Raw genomic sequence first — 18951 nt, 5'->3', positions numbered from 1 at the left:
TGCCAAAACCACGACTAGTGTATCTGTTGCAATGGTTCTGGTTGTGACCTGGGTGTTTCAACACACTTCAGATAAGCAGCCAGCAGTAGCAGTGGCCACTGGTGATCTGATCTAAATTTGAAATGGGGTCTGCCTCCACGTCCAGAATTCATCCGAGCATCTGTGCCTCTCTTTGCTGAATACTCCAGTGATTCTTCAACATGGTGCTTATTTTCAGTTTAAACAGATATCACTAACTTGAAAGACGAATAATACGCAGTAAATGATTCTGTTGTTTTCATAGGTACAGGCTCCCCACAGAAGTCATTAAGCTTGTCTGAGGAAGTCAGTAGTAAGAAGCAAACAGATGACACTATGTCCATGGCATCTTCTTTGCACTCCAGCCCACCTGCTTCTCCTCAGGGCTCTCCACGCAAAGGTACGTGTGCTGCGTGAATGTTCACAGTGCGTGTGGCTGCGTCCGTCTCGGGAACTCATGCCTGTGTTGTACTAAAACCAGGGTGGGCAGTGGCAGGAATATTTGTTGGTAATGACATGTAAGAAAAATAGTAGTTTAGAATATTCATGTCAGGAAAAGAATCATGTCTTTCTCTGAATAGACATAGTTTTCCAATGTATTTATATGGTTTGGCCTTAAAAGTCACCTACTGTTTAAAAAGGGGAACAGTTGTTACAAACTGCTTAAGTGCTTCTGACAGAATTCCCAATAGATCTTAAGTGCTGACACCCACCAGTGCATCAGTTCAGATTTAGGTGGCCGGTTATATGAATGGGATTTGCAAACCTGGGGATTTCTTGAAGATGACAGTGTCGCACAGAAACTGCGGCTGTTGAGACATCTTATGTTTTTGTCTGCCTAAGGTAGCTGGAATATCCGGTGATTAGACAGAGCTGGAGATAAAACGGTGTCATAGTTCTCCAGGACAGATGGTTTTGATAGCTGCAAAAGTAGTGCATCCACCTAAATCCTTGAGTCGCTATTCATATTTTTTGTTCTTGTGCACAGGGCTTTGTATATACCCCTGTCTATCATGATGCCCTGAGAATCCCTTTATTTTTGATGTCTTCATCTTAAAAGACCTGCATCACTTCATCATTAGTCAACCTTGGATGGGAATTCATTTGAAATCTCTTAACACCACTTTGTAGTCAGCCAGTGTGGTCAGAGTTGAACGGCGTAAGGCACTTCTCCCCCCTTTCTGTGCTGCTTTTGACTCACTGACGGCCCAAAGCCCACTGGATTAGCATGGCATGGCATGGTGACTTACTGCATCTTCTCGCCCTTTTCAGTGGGAGATCATGCCGGTCCGTCCACTTCTGCCTTCACAAGAGACTGTTTCCTTTAGGAGAATGCCACTTATTTTACTTAATCACAGCATACGTATAAGAAGCTTAATTACTTGGGTTGCCAAACCTAGCTCCACTGAGATTTTTGAGCATCGCTTATAAATGTGTTATTTTTGTTAACTTTCTTCTGGTTCTTTGAAAATAGTATTCTGTTCCTTTGGGATTATTTTTATTAACTCAACTTGCTTCCAGCATATTTGTAGCACTGATCTAATTTGATTGAGGTGGTCCATACCCTGTTGTATGTGTAGTGCTAACAGCTCATTGAACTAAAATTAGGTGCTTCACAGACAGCTGAAAGACATAATTTTAGGCATGAACACATTCCACTTAATCTTAGATTTCACTTTCTTTTAAGCTATACCCAAGTGATATGCAAATAGGATTGAAGAAAAAATGTTTTAAAATCAGGACGTTAGTTTTGCTGTTTTTTATCTCGTCACTTATCAAGATCTGCCTGTGTGTACTTTATTGTAGTTGGTAACATCCAAAGGTCGGATAACTGCAGTCAGATGAATCTCTCTGGCTCTTCCTCATCGCTCGCCAGTGAAACCAGCAACAAGAACAGTGGACAACGCAGCTATGGAATAGGTGGGGCTTATTTACAAAAGAAAATTTGGATGATTGTCAAAGCAAGAGACAGTTCTGACATAAGTGAAAAGGGAGAAAGAGAGGATGAGAGTGAAAAGGCAGAAGCTGAGCGTAAGCACAGGAACACGAAGGGACCCCGGTTTAGAAGACTTAGGGAGAGAAGTTTCTCCAGGGAAAGAACAGCTTTTACTGCAAAAAGGGAAGCAGAGCACGTTGAAGCCTCAGAAGGGAGTGAAAACCAAAAGGAGAAAGACAGTGATGCTCTGAGTACAGCAAGTATCTATAGCAACAGCAATCTGTGGACATCTTACTGCCTATGCATGAAGTCTAGAAGGAGGAGGAAGACTATATGATGTATTTCTAGAAGAAAGACTACGATGTCCACTTTGTGTCAGATATACTGATTTTATCTAAGTTACTTTAGCATTATTCATTTACATGTTTAAGCTGTTCAGTGTGCTTCCCTTCCAGATATTTGTGTCAGTTATTTATAGCTAATCACCCTTACAGTGCAGTGAAGACGATAATGTGAAGTTTAGAGAATAAAGGAACAGGTACAGTGACAGTTCTGTTATTTAGTGTTTTGCAAATGCCAATGAAACAGTAAGTTCTGCAACATTCTCTTAGTTAGACTCTAGATAGTCCCTCATGTGATGTAAATCAAATGCTTACTTTCAGTGTTGGGGTATATTTGCATTGGTCACATCTTCTGCTAACCTTTTCAGCCCAGCGGAGACTTGCATTTAGTCTGTTTATATGCGTGTGCGGTTATTTAATGACTCAGCTTTCAGATAGTGTTAATCTCTTTAATGAAGAGGAGTCCTTTTGTTATCTAGATCTTTGAAGTTCTTGAAGAAGAATGTCTTAATTTTAAGACGCACTGTGAGAACATTTCTTACTGCGGTACAGTTGTGTTAATTTTAAGGAGTCCATTAGACAAAGTAAAGAATATGATGTGTTAATTATTGCCAAAGGAAGGGAAACTGAAACTTAGTCTTAAAAATGCTGGTCTTAAATACATTATTTTTTTTTCCTTCATAAGGTTCAGTTTGATAATATTGATATTTAATGCTCTTGTTTGCTCTTAAAATCTTACAGTAATAATCAAGCTTAAGCTGTGAAATCTCTCAAACTGTGAGCTGTATATCAGTGGCTCCAGATGCCATATTATATGATCTCTGTATTTTTTATGGACTTAATGGCATCAATCTTCTGTATTAAGTTGTGTGTATCACTGGCATGGCTTTTACACTGCCTGGTCATTTCACATTTTCAACTAATTGATGTAAATATATGGCAGTCCAGCTCAAAGGCAGATGTGGGTAGAAATGAAGTGAGAAGTCGAGTGATTGCCAGGAATTTGGGAAAAAATGCTTATCTGCGGACAGTGTCAACAATATAGTCTCCTGTAAAGAAGGACCCATGTTTTGATTAATTTATAGATGCTTGTTTACCTTTACATGAAGCAGTTGATGATCCAGTATTTTCAAATAAAGGTTCTAATTTTGTAATTTTATGCACATAATGTAAGGCATATCATAGACTGTTTTCTCATAGCGAAGGCAGGGGTATGTTTCCTGACATGTAGTGGATTTGCTATAGAGAAACCCCGTGGGAACTTAAAGAAAAAAATACTGAAATTAAAAAAACCCAAACCAACACTACAGTCATTAATCCAAGACCCTTTTGCCCTCAGATAAAGGGGAACAACCCACAACTGTGGGCCAGTGAGTTATTGGAGGCAAAATGTAAATGTTTTGGGGTTTTTTTTTATTAAAAAAAACCAACCCAAACTGATTTAACAGGCACCTTCTGATTTTGTTGCCTCACAGCACAAGAGAATGAACTTTGGTCTGCCTGTAAGGTGGTGCATGGACTTATCTAAAGAGATGAATACTCTGGAGAGCTTGAAATCTGAACATCCTAAATTTGCTGCTGGAACTGAAGGCGCATAAGGGCCTGCTGGGATTCATCCCAGGGTACTGAAATTCGAGTCAGCCGATGTTATTGCTAGATGTCTCTCAGTTATTTATCAGTGATCTTGGGACTCTGGAGAAGGTCCCAGTCAACTGGAAGTTAGAAATGTTATTCCAATTTTCAAGGAAGGCAAGAAAGAAGACCCTGGTAATTATAAGCCTGTCAGTCTCATTTCAGTGCCAGGTAAAATGATGGAAAAGATATTTTGGGAGTTACTAAAAACGGTTGAAAGACAATGTGGTCATGAGTCAAAGCCACATGGGTTCATGAAGGGAAGGTCATGCCTTACTAGCTTAATATCCTTTTAAGACAAGATTACCCACCTCGAAGGCGAAGGGAAGGCAGCAGATGTGTTTGGGATTTTAAGCAAAGCTTTTGATACTGTCTCTCACAGTATCCTTCTGGACGAAATGTCCAGCATGTACACAATACTATGGGTGAACAATTGGCTTGAAGGGTCGGTCCCAAGGAGCTGTAGTAAATGGGGTACCATCCGGCTGGCGGGCAGTCACTAGCGGTGCTCCCCAGGACTCAATGTTAGGGCCAGTGCTCTTCAATGTTTTTATCGATGACCTGGACATAGGGAGTTGAGTGCACACAAGTCAGTTTGCCAACAATGCTAAATTAGGAGGAGCCGTTGATTCCTTCCAGGGGGGAGAGGCCTTACAAAGAGATCTTGATAGATGAGAGTGCTGAGCAGTTACCAACTCTATGAAATATAAGAACAAATGCTGGATTCTGCACCTGGGACAGTGTAATTCTGGAAGCGTAGTGAACCGGTTGAAAGAAGAGATTGTCCTGCTATATTCAGCATCGATGCGGCCTCACCTTAGGTGCTGTGTGCAGTTTTGGGCTCCACAATAGAAGGATATAAATATACTGGAATGTGTCCAAACGAGGGCAACAAAGATGGTGAGAGGACTAGAGGGCATGACTTTGAAGGAGCAGCTGAGGTCACTTGGTCTGTTTAGCTTAGAGCAGAGGAGACTGAAGGGTGCCTTCATTGCTGTCTACAGCTTCCTCATGAGGAGGAGTGGAGAGGGAGGTGCTGATCTCTTCTCTCAGGTGTGCTGTGATAGGACGCCTGGGAATGGCTTAAAACTGGAAGTTCAGATTGAATATTAGGGAAAAAGTTCTTCACTGAGGGTCTGGTCAAGCACTGGAACAAGCTCCCCAGGGAAGTGGTCATGGCCTCAAGTCTGTCTGTGTTCGAGAAGCATCAGACAATGCTCTTGGATACATGGTTCAACTTTTAGGTTGCCCTGTGTGGAGGGAGACCAGTCGCTAAACCTGAAGGACCTGAGTGTGGTTTCCCTCAGACCAGCTCAGATGCACTTTGCCAAGTTCAGTCAGTTTCAGTTCTTTCCCTGATTCTCTAAGGTCATCAAGATAAATGATTTGGGCAAGTTGTCCATACTAAGGGCTTTTTATGATGCAGTGTGGGGACAGGTGTCCCGTCTGGAAGCACTTTAGCTATACCAGCAGAAGTGTCTACGGGATATATGTAGCCGGAGCCCATGGAAGTCCCCAGTATAGTAGTCTCTTTTATGTTCAGGTACTAGGAAGAGGAGATGTTGGATATATGGGGCTATCTACATTATTTGTGTTTGAAAGAAGTTATCTGAGGGTAAGGGTAAGCCAAGTAGAAAAAACGCAGCGTATATTTTGCTCTGAAACTGGTGAGGTCTTCAGCTGTTTCCCTTCTGCGGGAGCAACGGTGGCATCTGGTCCAGCTCCTGCCAAAGTTGTATTTCCCGCTTTTGCTTCCTTCTCTGTTAATTTTGGAACAGATAATAAAACTGAAATGGACCATATGGCTAATCCCTGGGTGCTAATAGCTGGCTTTTTACCTTAGTTAGCATCTCCTCATCCACTGCCAAAATCTTTTTTGAGTCTCACGCGACAGTAGGGCAGAGGGACAGTGGGAAATGCACTGCATTTATCGTAGAGGACTCGGCGCTTGCAAAATTTGAGAGACCTGATCTATCAACCTACTTCATGCTGCAACTGTTGATCCTGTTTATGTAGGTTTAACCTTCTGGTCTGGAGAGTAACAGAGTTGCAGGTAGGTTATTGGTGTCACCAGACTTGCATTAATAAATTACAGTGCTAGATGCTGATAGATGCTAAAAGCTTTAGTACCCTAAAAACTTCAGTGGACCGATTGTATGCAAACAGGGCTTGATTGTTTTTTCTTTTAAATATCCTTGCTGAAATGTGTGTGTCAGTACTTCGTTGTCATACCTAGTAAATCAAATTGCTCTTTGACCAAGACATTCTCTTCTCCTCTCCTTCAGGCTACGCCCTCATACCTTCCACTAAATCTGATAACTTCTCGGACTCCAGTCACAGTGAGATTTCATCCCGGTCCAGCATCGTGAGCAACTGCTCAGTGGACTCAATGTCGGCAGCGCTGCAGGATGAGAGGAGTTTGTCCCAGTCTCTCATTGTGGTGGATTCGGGGGGTGCAGAGAGAAAAGAGCATCCTCAGCCACTGGCTGATTACAGCCAGCCATGCCCAGGGTAAGATGCAACTGGTTTTGGTTGGGCTTGGTGTCCTGGTGTCAGCACGGGTGTGTAATGAAACTTTGGTCAGGACACAGTTACGCACTCTACTGTGGTTATTAAGCTCTTCCTAGAAGCTGGAGTACCGGCTGCTCTGTGTGGGAAGAGCCTGTTTTCCCAAGAAACTACAGTATTACTTGGGTAGACAACAGCTTGTTCCCATCGGTGGGGTTCAGGTGGACATCTCTTGCAGGAGACTGCAAATGTGTTAAAAGCTAGGATGATACTTAACAAATTAGTGCAGTAGTGAGAGACAGCAGAAGAACAACAGGGTGTTACCAATTCTCTCTGAGTCAGCAGTGCCAGTCACTTAACATACTCTAATGTGATTTTAAAGGATTTTTCTTATTAACATTTGTTGCTTAGGCAGACTGGAAGCTTTCTGCCTGGCACTGTCTTCCTGAGAGTTTCCACACAAGAGGTCTTGTTACTTTAGTGCAGTGAGAACTTACCCTGAGATGACAGTCTGAACTGGAAGTTTTTGGTTTTGTCTTACTAGGTGTTAAGCCTTGATCCATAAGATCTAATATGTGGGAATCTTCTTGGGGTAGCATCTTCTGTCCTCAGATGTTGTGGATTCAAGTAAATGAGAGATGCTCCTTACATTTCTAATTTTTACAGCTCATCTTTAAAGCTATATATGATTGAACTCTGTAAAGAGCCGTATGTTGTTCCTGTATAATTGATTATAATACACCAGTATTCTGTGGTGGTCTCTCCCCTGTAAAAAAAGCTCATTCATGTGTGCTTTGCTAAAGGGATGCAGCTCTTAAGAAATGAGTGATTCGGTTTATTTCATTAGGCTAAAATGGGAATTTAAAGATGTGCTTCATAAACAAAAATAATTCCCTTTTCTAAAAGGCATAACGTATGCTGAGAGTTTAGTCAGAACAGTAACAGTGTACTGAGCAAAATGCCCCGCCGTACTGGCTATGAAAAGCCACCTTCAGTGGTGGCTGAAGTAGAGTGAATTGCACCAAGGACACTGCTGCTCTCTCAACTCGCTCTTCTCTTTGCAAATCAAAAGCAGATTGGTCATGTTTTGTGGTTGTTCCTTTATGCCTTAGTTTCAGTGGGTTTTGAAGGGAAGAAAGCAGTTTTTATGCTAGAACTTATAAAATAGAAAAGCAAGGAAAAAAAAAAGTTGTTTGCATGTATCTAAGAAATGTTCCTCGATTTCACAACATGTCAGTAAACTGCTGAGGGATAGTGTTGAATTTTAATGTTGTGCTGCCCATGCATTTGTTAACATAACCAGAAATAGTTAAGAGACTTGAATAATGTCTAGCAATCGTAACTTCATGTATTCTAAATTCATGCAAACCTGGCTTTATTTTTTTCCCCTTAATTACGCGTTGACAGCGATTAGAGCTTTTAGCAGCCATTTCTTTAAACAAGACATTTTGTACTTGGGTTTTCAGAATTTGTCACTCCAGAACGTTTCCACAAATGTTGTTTATGCCCAGTATATCCAAATGTTATTGAAATACAGCTACCTCCGCTCTGTCTAAACAACTTTATGTTGCTGCCAGTGAAGGGGTGGTTTTTTATTCTAAATACTTATTTTGGGTTTAGTTCATAAATGCAAAGAAAAAGGTGTTAGAAGCCTGAAACTAAGAGGTAATTACTTCTCTGCTTTCTGTCAGGCACTGTCTCGCTGTAGTTGATAGAAGAAAGCTTCTGTGGACCAGGTTTTTATGGATCTGGGGTCAAGTCTGTAAATGCCTGTTGCAGACTTGTTATTCCCTTGGGAATAACTGCCCAGCTGCCGTGTGCAGTAATGAGTCAGGAATAACGGTGTCTCTTGTCAGTGCTCGCGTGTGCCTTGACCTTGCTGTATACCTGTTTTAAAACCAGAGATTAGATGCCTTTAAAACCAGATAATTGTCTCCAAGTACATCACTCTTATTTTAAAAGCTGATGAGGTTTTTTTTTCTGCTTTCTGTTGTTTTCAAATGTAGCTGGTCAATCACTAGGCCTGCTCTCATCAGAGGGATGGCTTTCACGTCCTCCATGAGCAACGAGGAGATCTCCCATGAACATATCATGGTAGAGGCAGCAGATAGCGGCCGGGGAAGCTGGACTTCATGCTCAAGTAGTTCTCATGACAACTTCCAGAATATCCCAAACCAGAAGAGCTGGGATCTCCTCAATTCTTACCGTCACACCCAGCTGGACGGACCTATAGCTGAAGTCGATCCCACAAACTGTTACTCTGAGGAGGCTTATTTGTATTCTGAAGCCTTTTCCAAAACCAACAGGCAGTCGAAAGCCAGCGTGGAGCTCGATCAGTCTCGGCAGAGCTGGGCCTCCTCCAGCTCGCTGTCAGACACCTACGAAACAAACTATGGGACAATTAAGCGGAGGGGGCTGGAGAACTCTACAGCAGAGCAGACGGAGGTTTTGGACTCTAAACCAGGCACTGATACAACTTACAAAACTGTTACTTCGAGTACAGAAAAAGGCCTGATAGGTAAGCCAAAGCAACAGCTTATGGAAGCTTCTACATCTGTTTTACATTTTGATATTAAGTTGTTAAGAAGTGACATCAGCAGGTCTGGGGGCTGGATGGCATGTTAAATTCAGCTTTACATGTGGTTTTAATCAGAAAACTACGCAGACAGTGTGTTTTCAGGCCACCTTCTTTTGCGTTAGGAAAATGAAATCATAAACCAGCACACTTCCCAATCACTTTATGGGTCTGCAGAACTGTCTTCATGAAAATGTCAGGCAGTTCCTCTCAGTAGTATGACCTTGTATTTTTTTGGATGATTTTGGAAACGCTCATCACTGTAGACGTTCCTCTGGCAAGGAGCAACAAGCATGGCTTCTTGAAGTCCATATAATACAGACTTTCCGTGAACCCGAGAAGGAAGAGCATGACTGCTGAGAGGTACAGAGCTCTCCCACCTCTCTGGGTCTCGGGCACCTTTCATCCACAGGGCCTCTGTCTCTGGAAGCTCAAGGGAAAGCAGATTCCCTTCCTATCTTTGCTTTGTTAAACTGCCATTTTTTTGGTTATACAACTACAGTTTGGCTACATATGAAAGGAGAAAAACTTATAAAATGTCTTTTCAAAGATGCATAGTTCTACCGAGCCAAGATGTTCTTTCCCTGTCCTAGTGAGTTTAGCAGCCAAAACTAAAGGAACTGGGTTAGGAACAAGATAAAACATGGAGTGCAAAGCTTTCTAGACTGTAAGTCAAGGGTGCAGCTGAAATGCAATTTAATTACTGACTAGATTGCTAGAGGCGTTTATGTTATCAAAGGTAATTGCCTGAATAAACATCACACGTAGGGTGGAGGTCTTGGATTGCGTTCCTCCTCCTTGGCTTTGTAGAAGAAAGGCAGCATGGTGGAACCTTGCAGAAAACTTGCTCACAGCTCACTCCTGTGCATGTGGTCTGCCCTGGTAGCCTTTCAGAGCTGCTCATGAGCCTCTGAGCTGTTTCAGGAGATGGCGTGTTAGCTATTCAGCACATGCTATCTTTGCTCACAGCTCTTCCCTTTCTTCTTAATTCTGTTTACATGCTGCACCATACAGCTTGCCTCCTTTGTGCAGTCATAGCACACTGGTAAGAAACACTCAGCAACGTGCTTCAGTAGAGCATGCATATGTCTGCTTAAGCAAAGATCTGATATAAGTGGATATAGTTTCTGGTTTGCAAATGCAAATCTGGTAGCTATTCACCATCATACAATATGCCAAAGATATTTTCACATTATTTCACCATTTGCTTATTGTCTACAAACAGCTTGTTGCCAGAGTCTGTAATGACTGCATGAGTTCAGAATATCGTAAACAAAACAAGAATCTTCAGTTTGTTTGCTTAATGAGTGCTGGTGTTGAATTGTCCCCCAAAAGAACTGGCACAAGCTTTTTTGCCCGAAACCTTTAAAACAGAGCTGGAAAGGCACTGCCCACATACTAATGGCAGAATGTAGTCTTGGCAGAAACCGTAAATGCAATGGCTTCATAACTTCATGTGCATCTCCACCCTCTGCAACATCAAATGTTTCTCGCTGCAACCTTTGCTTTACCAGCAGAGGAGGTGTGGAATGGTAATGTGCCATTGCTGTACATCCAAAGGGAAAAGCTTTTTCATAGCTTTTACCTACAGTAGACATCAAAATGTGCATTGCTGCCTTTTAGTTATGTTTCCCTTAACCATTCTGTGGAATTTCACCCTATTTTCTTTACGAAGTGAATATTTGAGTAATCAGCTGCTTGGGAAGGAGAGTTCCTTGTGAAAGGGTTTCGTAACCTCCTGAGACTGTGGGTGGGTGACAGAAATTACAGACACTTAATGCTGTGGACATTAAATGCTCTTAGAATGTTTTATTTTGATAGAATTTGTAAAATATTATGAATTAGAACTTTACAAAAGGGCACATTATTCCTACTTTGTTATTACAGTAGGCTAGATATTAGCTCGAGGAAGCCTGTAGCTTTCTCCTTTAAAGGAGAATATACCCACCCTTGTCAGTCCTACTGCAAAACCAATGAAGAGCAAAGGTGGGGGGTTTGCTCAAAGGACCCAGCCCTTCCCCATCCCTTCAGGGAGAAGAAAGCCTTCTTCGCTTCCCCTGCTTTCTCATAGGCGCCCAGTTAAATGCTAGTTAAATGAAAATTATTCCTATAGATCAGCAGTATAAATCTCTGCCTGTACCCACGTGTATCTGCTAAAACCCAGACTATGTGAATTCGGTTTTATTTTTTCTATAAGCCCAAGCATGAACTGGGCCATCAGGTATGAACAGGCTCTCGTTCCTGGAATCTCACAAGTCCACAGCACAATAAGAAATACTTCTTTATTTTCATCCTTTCACATTCTTGTAAGATAAGAAAATATTACAGTTGCTGAAATAAATGAAACTGTAATGAACATGCATTGTTTAAAATGTGTCCACAGGAAGAATGTAAATTCACTCAACTAACAGATTTTAAAAATTAGCCTAGCTTTGAAACTCTCCTGTTGCAACACGTACATGGGAAAAGCCCAATTTAACATGCACATGAGCCCCAGACCTGAGGGTGGGTGGGGAGGGGAGGGAACTTAAAAAAATTTAAGCTTTAGTTTGAGAGCCTGTGTGACCTGAACTGCCCACGAGCGGGGAAGGAAACATGGACATGATAAGCCATTGTTTACTATTAGAAAATGCAAAGTAATGAATGCAGGCTTCATATACAGTGTGCCTGATAGGAGCAGTTTCATGTGATACTAGGGGTTGTTTTTTCTTCCTATAGCATAGCTGATTGGATGGTTTAATGTCTTACTACACGTGAATTGATACAATGATATTTTATTATAATGAATTTCTGTTCAGCCACTGATGGGTGATGAAGTGGGTATTGTTGAAGTCAACCAACAGTTCCTGCTATCGGTCTCTAGCACGCTGTGCAAAGTAACTTTTGGGCTAGTTGCCTTAATTTCTTCTGTTTTAATTTCCTGGCCTGTAACAGAGAGTGGCAGCAGGCTCAGCTGGCAGCATTGCCATGCTGGCTCTCCATCCGTGCCGTAGAGCTCCTTAGCATCCCACGGTGGAGCGGTGCCACAGGAGTAGGGAGTATAATGAGCGCTGCAATTGCAAGCCGAGTGTAGAGAAGGTTATAGTCCTGTTTCCGCTCGATTGGCACCTTGCCTAATGAGTTCACGGGTTCTGTTGCTACTCTGACTTCTTAAAATAAGTAGAAAACTTAAATGAAAGCATAAATATCTGCTGCTGTCGTTATAACCAGTGTTTCTGCATTTGCATTTTGTTATCAGTTTCTGTTTTGCCATTGTAACATTTCATGATTTTTTAACGTTTTGTTTCCTTTGTTTTCTTCTTTAACATTTCCATTGCTTATTTCTTGTGCCAGTGTACTGTGTCACCTCACCTAAGAAGGACGATAGGTATAGGGAGCCACCGCCCACCCCTCCGGGATATATGGGGATTTCTTTAGCGGACATAAAGGAAGGATCGCCCCACCACCCACACCTAAAACCTCCAGACTATAGTGTGGCAGTGCAGAGGTCAAAGATGCTGCACAGTGACCTCTCTAGACTTTCATCAGCATCTCTCGGTAGTGACCCGGTGGCCTGTATTTCATCGAAGATGCCTCAGTGGCATAGTCGGCAGCCGTCCAACCCCAAACTAGCAGATATGACTGACGCAGATAGTGAAGAGGATGGTATGTGCAACACCTGACTCGGTAGATGTTAAGTGAACTGCTGTGTGAATCTGGTCTGTGCAGTGTTTACATCACAACGATGTTCTGGGCTTTCTCTTGGTCATTCTTGGAGATTAAAACTTGATTAATCTCTAAATATACAAACATGTTTGTATGGCTGTATATACCTGCATACAAATATGCATGTGTATACACTTTAAAAAAAAAAAAAGAATGCCTTCCCTTTAGAAAAAGCATGTTGACACCGAACAGACTTTAAATTATATATAAATAAATACATATATAAATATACATCTGAGATCTCCCAAAGCACAATTGAGACACTTAAGAGCATGTAGATACTATTGGTTTTTTTTTCCTTTAAAATCTGTCCCCTCTCAGTGGTGATGATGACTTTAAGGGACACTGTCAGGCTATAAATTATATGCACAAAAACTCCGGCCTCTCTGGGTTGATTAAGTGATGTCCCGCTGTTTTAGGATGGCGTCAGGACGATGACCTAAAACGAGTATTTTGAATTTGGATTTGGTGGGGTGTTGTACAACTCTTAACTCGTTTCACATTTGTATTCTCGTGTGCCGGCATTAAGCTGCCTTACTCCTCGACAGAGATTTCTGGAGATTGGGTTTAAAAATGTTGAACAAAGTAACAGTGAATTTCTGTTCTTCTGAAAAGTGCATTTAATAAAACCTGACTTCTCAGCCCAACTTGGCCTGACAGTGTCTCTTCCAGTTAAATTCTTCATGATCTTGTTTGAAGCAACAGCCAATGCTGCCGAGCACGGCATGTTTCAGGTGACCAAAACGCAAGAGATTTTTCTGAAAAAGACTGCTCTTATATTGTGTCAAAACTAACTTCAAGTTAGGGGAATTTCTACTTAATTGTTTATCTGCTGATTTGCTTTCAATACTGTGCACTGATGTGATCTCTCTGTACCCTTTGCTAGTGAACTCTTTTTTTTTTTTTATTTTATTAGAATGTTGCGGTCATTTCCTTCAATTTCGGTCTGGCTTAAAATGAGCCTGGATTTAGATTAAAACAATTTCTGATGCAAAATGATCCTATCTTGGCCCTTTAAAATATGTAAACAGTATTTAACATATATATTAGTACTGCAATTCAAACTTAGGGTAAAACATAAAGTTGCTCAGCATTAATTCAGTTGTGATATTAAATGTTTTTGATGTAAAAATAAGGAAGTAATTGCTTCAAACATTTTAATCTGAATTTTTTCTAAACTAAACTTAACCATACACTTTTAGATACACCTATTTTACTATTTTTAAAGTGCCTGGTTAATTTTATTTGGGATACAATGCTCACTGCATGTTGGAAAGTAATTTTCTCCCAAATCAGTAGCTTTTGGGATATTGGGAGCTGCATGCTGATAATTTTTGGAGGATCTGGGATTTTCTGTTTTGCAGTACAGCTTTACTGTACGATAACAATACCTCAGACTAATTGAGGATTTGTTAAATGGTGATACTGAATATGTTGTGGTCAATCATTAAGACAGTGAAAACATCACGCTGAAGTAGTGAAGTCTTCACAGAACCACTGTAATGAAATAACTGGGTACTGTTCTGTACCCTCTGCGTCCAAGGCAGGGGACCGATGGAATAATTTACTCTTTTTTTTGTTTTTTCTTTTGTTTTTTCTTTTGTTTTGCAGAAGATGAACAAGTATCAGCAGTCTAACCATTGGGCTATTTATGTAAACGACCTCACAACAGAAGGGATGTGGGGAGAAGGACCACATGATTCTGTTAGCGAACGCTAACAACTTGCTGCTACTAACCTCAAATGTTGCGTTTGCCTCTGTCACGGACGAGATGGAACGGGTTGGATCACGTCTCTCTACCTTACTTCAGTCTACCACCGCCTAAGAAAGCTATTTCTGCCTGTGAAATAGAAAACCATTTTCAAGGAGCGTACTGACTACCTGGATACCGACATTGGTATCCGGAGATGGACCGGGCTTCATGCATTTGGGGAGGACCAGTTGCCACCACCGCTTGAGACTTGGAAGCGTTCTTCTGTATGATACCATATAATCCTTTGGTAGTTTTCCATCGTCGTTACTTTCTACATGTCCATTATAAGTCTAAGACTGTTATTTTATGAACTTTAAAAAGAATATATCAAAGTGTCAGCAAAAGCGAAGGACATTGCTGAAGTATCTGAAAATAATTTATTAATTTAAATTTTTTTTATGGGAATTTCCTTTATTTTTGTTGGGAGTGCTCTGGTTGGCTAATATAAATGTTTAGTCAATGTGATAGTAAATAAGCTACACATAAACTGTTGTGCTCTCAAAAGAAACACACAAAACTAGAAACGGGACATTATCAGGTGCAAAAATACGTAGATTTTAGAGTGCTTTCAGATTAAATGTAAGTAGAGCACAAAGCCCTGCAGAGCGGCGTGAGTCAGGCAGGCAGCCCTGCCCTCTGCCGCTCCCCTCCTACACGGACACAGCAAAAACCCTCCGCCCTTGAAGTATCTTTGGAAATTTTTTAGCTGCCAGCCAACTAGGGCGATAGTTGGTGCCCTCCTCCCCTGTTAGGCAATCGTTTGAAATGTGGAAGCTGTAGCTCACAGGGAGCTCTTAGGAGAGTTTGAAGCTTTCCCGAAAGAGCTTTAACCAGGTGTTGCCCTGCAGAGTTCAGCATGCAAAGCGTGTTGCTAGAAACCAAAACTAAGCTGTGTTGTGGGTTTTAAGATCATCCCACGCGTTCTGGCCTTTCACCAGAGTTGCACAGGATTTAGGTGCAAAGGTTATCTTTAAAAATAAAAAAAATAAAAAAAAAAATTATAAATCGCCTTCATTTCACAGTAAAATTTGTGAAACTGAATATTAAATGACATAATGCTCATATAAAAGTATAGTGCATTTTATGGTGGATTAAAAAAAACCCTGTTGTGTTCATCTGGAAAATACAGATGATCTCAAAACATTTTGTTTTAAATCCTAGGTAAAAATCGTGGTGGTGTTGATGTCGATGACAGTTTTGACTTGCAGCCAGCCAGTATTAACATGTGATCCTCCAGTTTGACTATGGTCAACTAAATTGCTTGTTTGATTTTGCTTAGCCAGCCAGAGCGCAGAGGGGTAAAACTGGAAATACCTGCAGTTTCTTTCTTTCTTTCTTCTTCGTTCTTTCTTTCTTTCTTTCTTCTAGCACATGATGCCCCATTCTAGTGTTAAAATTGGACATGAATGTGTGAATATGTATTTAAACATTTAATTGTAAATCTTTGTTGTGATGTTTACAGCCTAAGCTAGAAAGATGTTTGTCATTTTTACAGTGCCTCAAAAATGGTTTCTATATCCATAGTTGTGAAGAGCTTTAAGGTTTTTTTTTTCCTGTATGTGTGCAGGGGGTGCAAGGTGAATGCAACATTTTCTCAAAATGACACAAGTACCAAAAACAACCCAAAGCCTTTGATGTGCTTTCCCCATAGCAGTTTGGGACTGATGCTACCGGGTGAATGTGTCTGACCCGCCCTGCGTCTGCATTCGTAGCGGTGCCAGGTTCAATATTACCGTGAGGCTGGAACTTACCCATATTGATTGGAATTCGGAAGACATAGACGAACAGCGATGCTGAGGAAGGGATGCCTAATTCATGCCTAATTGGTTGGCTGTATGAATTTTTGGCACAAGTATCTGAAGGAGCAAATGGTTAAAAAAAAAAAAAAATCGAAAATCAGTTGAGGTGTATCGTAATAAATGCATTCTGCTTTTTTGAGGCCTTAATGAATATAATGAACCTGCACAGGCCTTAATGAATAAAGATTAATGTAAGTGTCAAAGCAATGCAGGGCAGAGCGATTATTTTCAGCACATGTAATCTTGATAAGATAACTATTAAATTGCTGTTTTTGTGGGATATAAATCCAAGTCCTAGCGATCCCACCGTGAACTGTCGTTGCTTGTTAACTTCTACATGGAGTGCGCAACAGGCTTCGTGTTTCGTCAGAAAATCATCTGTGTTCCGCCAGGTAAATTAAATCATATGGTTCCCGTGACCTCGGGTGTGGAGCTGTAGTTTATGTCAGCCTGTTGAACAAAAGTGCAAGGGATGTGGGGTTGTTACTAAAGTGACTTCCTTTTTCCCCAAAAACCCGATAGTGCTGTCTTTGGGGATACGGTAAAGCTCCTCTGGGGAGCGGGGTTGGGCTCACCTCTGGCAGCCAGAAAGAACAGTTGAATAAATCACCCGTTGAAACGTGGTGTTTGCACATCAACAGCATCCGTCTGTTCTGCAGGGCTTTTCAGGACACTGAAAAGTTTTTTCAAGTGAGTGAAAGTCTCGCTAATCATATTTTCCTAATATCCAATACAGCTGGTGTAAATAAATCGTGCGTAAACTATGGACAAATGAGCTACTACTACTGCTTCTCCTGCCTCGCACAGTGTGGCTTGCCTCTGCTGGTCCTTGCTGGGATTTTTGTTTGTTTGTTTTAAATCAACCGATCACATTGATCGGGGCCGACAGCCAAATGTAGTGTGTCTGGTATAGATTTGAAGAGACATTATCCCTTTTTTCAGTAATTCAAATGGAAGTAAGATGGTGGTTAGTACCTGTTGTACACCGCTTTATTGAAGTGATGTCTTCTGGATCACAGATTCCTGACTTGGTACCTCCGCCGGCTTCCTCTGACTCGGGGTCTGATTTCGATGAACAGTTAAAATGCCTCACGTCACATTCTTCCGCTGCCGTACCTTGGTTTGCTCGCTTTCTGCTGTTTGCTCTTGACTCGCGGGTGAAAGATCTGTTTCAGCTATTTGTGATTTAACCATACAGTATTTCATTATGCTTTATAAATCTTAAACTTCCAAGTAATTCCCCAAAAAGCAGTGTGGTTTTGTAAACTTTAATTAGCCTCTCCAGTTGCAGAAAGGGGAAAATGAGATCACTGAGCCTCTGAGTGCTGGTTTCATCTCCCAAATGAACAAAAAAATGGGAAGGCCATGCCTGCAGATGCTTGCAGTACACATTTTTGCAATGTGCCCGCGCAGGAACGGGCGGATGTTTGCTGACAATGGGCAACGTGTTGCTTTCCTGACTCCTTTGCTTTGCCTTCCCTCACAGAAGGAGTTTCACAGAGGTGAGCGATGCTTCACTGGGAGGTGGTCAGAGCCCCTTGCTCGGGATGGGGTGCGCAGCCCACTGAGGGCTGCCTGCGCCCTGCCTGCGCCCACCGGAGGCGGAGGGGTCTCCCCGTTCCCCAAGGGCTGAAACCTGTCAGCGATGCCACTTGCAGAAGGAGCCTGCGTGGCATCAGTGGTGTTGCAAAACCTCTCTTTTCATCATCTCCCAAGTAATTTCGCCGCAGGCAACAGTGGAAATGCGCACCTGCCATTTAAGTTTTTATAAAACGTTAGAGGATTTTTTTAAAGGATAAACTTGCCACTGCCTTCGCAAAAACAGAAGAAAAAAGGGATACTCTCTCTTTAGAAAAGCTTTACACATTATATTTTAGAACGCTTGTATAGAGGGTAATCTACCTTGAATTCCCAACTCAGCTTTTGCTTATGTTGTGCTTTTTATTGTTTTATCTTTATTTTTGATATACCTGGAATGCAGTTTAGCTTGGTATTAATTAAATTCTAAATATGTGAGCATATTGGCAAACTGCACAGATGTAATGATATTCCAATAGCAATTGTACTGCACAAGTCAGTGATTGTAAAGTATTCTGTAACAAGCAATGTTTGTCTCCTATTTTTTGATACCTCTTACACTTATGTCTTTTAGAAAGACAGTGCCTCTGTATGCTTTTTGTATTTTTACTGAGTGATTGTAAATATTTGTTATATTTTTGGTTAAGAGAATGTTTAAAAGTACTGTTTATTATCCAATCTATTAATATGTTGGAATCAATAAACAATCTACATATATTAATTGTTTTCAGCAGATCTTTTCTGGCAGCCAGCGGAGGATGGGAGCCGAGTCAGTGTGGAGCTGGGGGGGAGAGCCTGGCAGGAGCGTTGCTCACCCCGGGCTCGGTGAGGAGCAGCCGCCGAGTGATTTTTGTCCTCGCAGCGAGCCACGGCCCCTCAGGTTTTGGCTTTGTCTCCCCCCATCTAGGCTTGCACCGTGGGGGGAGCAGCTGGAAGAGCATCTCGCACGCACGCATGGGGGTGCGTCAGCCCCCAGTACTGTCGGAGCCCCCAGCCGTGCAGGGAGAGGAGGTGGTGGGCACGGTGGCAGCAGTGGCTGCGATGTGCTCCTGGCTCCCTGTCCAAAACCGGGTTCGGAGCAGGCGCTGCCCAGGGTCCAGCAGAGT

At 41.8% G+C, this 18951-nt stretch overlaps 1 protein-coding gene across 1 annotated transcript in view; it reads left to right on the top strand.

Annotated features, from left to right (window-relative positions):
* Positions 1 to 18559, top strand: part of RAPGEF6 (Rap guanine nucleotide exchange factor (GEF) 6) — a 137430-nt gene extending 118871 nt beyond the window's left edge. The window contains exons 26-31 of the mRNA XM_009322723.1: positions 284 to 418; positions 1825 to 1938; positions 6213 to 6438; positions 8442 to 8953; positions 12344 to 12655; positions 14327 to 18559. Coding sequence (XP_009320998.1) covers positions 284 to 418; positions 1825 to 1938; positions 6213 to 6438; positions 8442 to 8953; positions 12344 to 12655; positions 14327 to 14352 — 1325 coding nt within the window. The 3' untranslated portion in view covers positions 14353 to 18559. The remainder of the gene's footprint in view (positions 1 to 283; positions 419 to 1824; positions 1939 to 6212; positions 6439 to 8441; positions 8954 to 12343; positions 12656 to 14326) is intronic.
* Positions 18560 to 18951: the final 392 nt, after the last annotated feature.

The sequence above is a fragment of the Pygoscelis adeliae genome, unplaced genomic scaffold (assembly GCF_000699105.1).
Source record: "Pygoscelis adeliae isolate BGI_AS28 unplaced genomic scaffold, ASM69910v1 Scaffold34, whole genome shotgun sequence".
NCBI classification, from domain to species: Eukaryota; Metazoa; Chordata; class Aves; order Sphenisciformes; family Spheniscidae; genus Pygoscelis; species Pygoscelis adeliae.
This window is presented reverse-complemented; position numbering and strand designations above follow the sequence as displayed.